Raw genomic sequence first — 1,074 nt, 5'->3', positions numbered from 1 at the left:
GGGGGGAGAGGAGAGAGAGAGAGAGAGAGAGAGAGAGAGAGAAGAGATGAGAGAGAGAGAGAGAGAGAGAGAGAGAGAGAGAGAGAGAGAGAGAGAGAGAGAGAGAGAGAGCGAGCGGTGTGAAATCGGCTTAAGAGACAGTACGTGGCAGAGACGGAGGTGGAGGTAGAGAGGTACAGAGTCCACCAAATCCACAGATTCCTGGTCCTACCCAGGCCACCCAGTCCCCCCAGTCCACCCACTCCCCCAGTCCCTCGCTCAGCCCTTTCCTTTACACCCTGTACACTAATGACTGCACCTGCCCCTCCCACACCACCACCTACCTCAAATACTCAGACGACACTGCCAGCCCTGCCTAGCCCTTCTGTCGGACAATAACTCTGTATCGGATTACTGCAACACTGTCACACACTTGTCTAAATGGTGCACACATAACCACCTGCATCTCAATATATCCAAAACAAAAGAAATTACAATAGGCACTCCATCATCCCAGCCCCCCACTCTCATCAACAACAACACAGTAGAAACAGTTGACCGCTTTTAATACCTCGGACTCACAAAAGCCTGCTGCCTGCAGCCATAGCAGCCTTAAATAAAATGCAAAGATAACCCACCCCTGTTCCACACTATTCACATATTTTGTCTGCATGTTGTTTTTGGTGTGTATGGTGTCCATCTGTTATTGTCTGTCGGCGTGAGGGCCCATAAATGTACTATGGAGTGAAAAAGGATTTCCCCCAGGGGACAATAAAGTCAAAGTCAAGTCAAAGTCCCAAGTCCCCCCAGTCTCCCCAGTCTCCCCGGTCCTCCCAGTCCCCCCAGTGCCCCCAGTCGACCCAGTTCCAGCCCTACCCAGGAGGTTCTTCCTCTTCTTGTCCAGCTTGGACTCTATGATCTCCTGGGTGCGGGCGGACGACGTCTGGGCCGAGAAGTTGATGTAGACGGGGAGGTAGCCCGCCTCCTCCTGCACCCCGTTCAGCAGACCACGGGCCACCACCGACTGAGGGGCGCACACACACACACACACACACACACACACACACACACACACACACACACACACACACACAC

The 1,074-nt window shown here is 53.3% G+C and overlaps 1 protein-coding gene across 1 annotated transcript in view; it reads right to left on the bottom strand.

Moving 5' to 3' along the window:
* The window catches only part of dnah6 (dynein, axonemal, heavy chain 6), an 82,436-nt gene that overhangs the window by 37,878 nt on the left and 43,484 nt on the right, over nt 1-1,074 (bottom strand). Inside the window, exons 42-43 of the mRNA XM_056587316.1 lie at nt 856-1,003; nt 562-590 (exon numbers count right to left, since the gene is read on the bottom strand). Coding sequence (XP_056443291.1) covers nt 562-590; nt 856-1,003 — 177 coding nt within the window. The remainder of the gene's footprint in view (nt 1-561; nt 591-855; nt 1,004-1,074) is intronic.

The sequence above is a fragment of the Gadus chalcogrammus genome, chromosome 3 (genome assembly GCF_026213295.1).
Source record: "Gadus chalcogrammus isolate NIFS_2021 chromosome 3, NIFS_Gcha_1.0, whole genome shotgun sequence".
Taxonomy (NCBI): domain Eukaryota; kingdom Metazoa; phylum Chordata; class Actinopteri; order Gadiformes; family Gadidae; genus Gadus; species Gadus chalcogrammus.
Note: the sequence above shows the minus strand (reverse complement) of the source record. Positions and strands in the feature narration are given on the sequence as shown.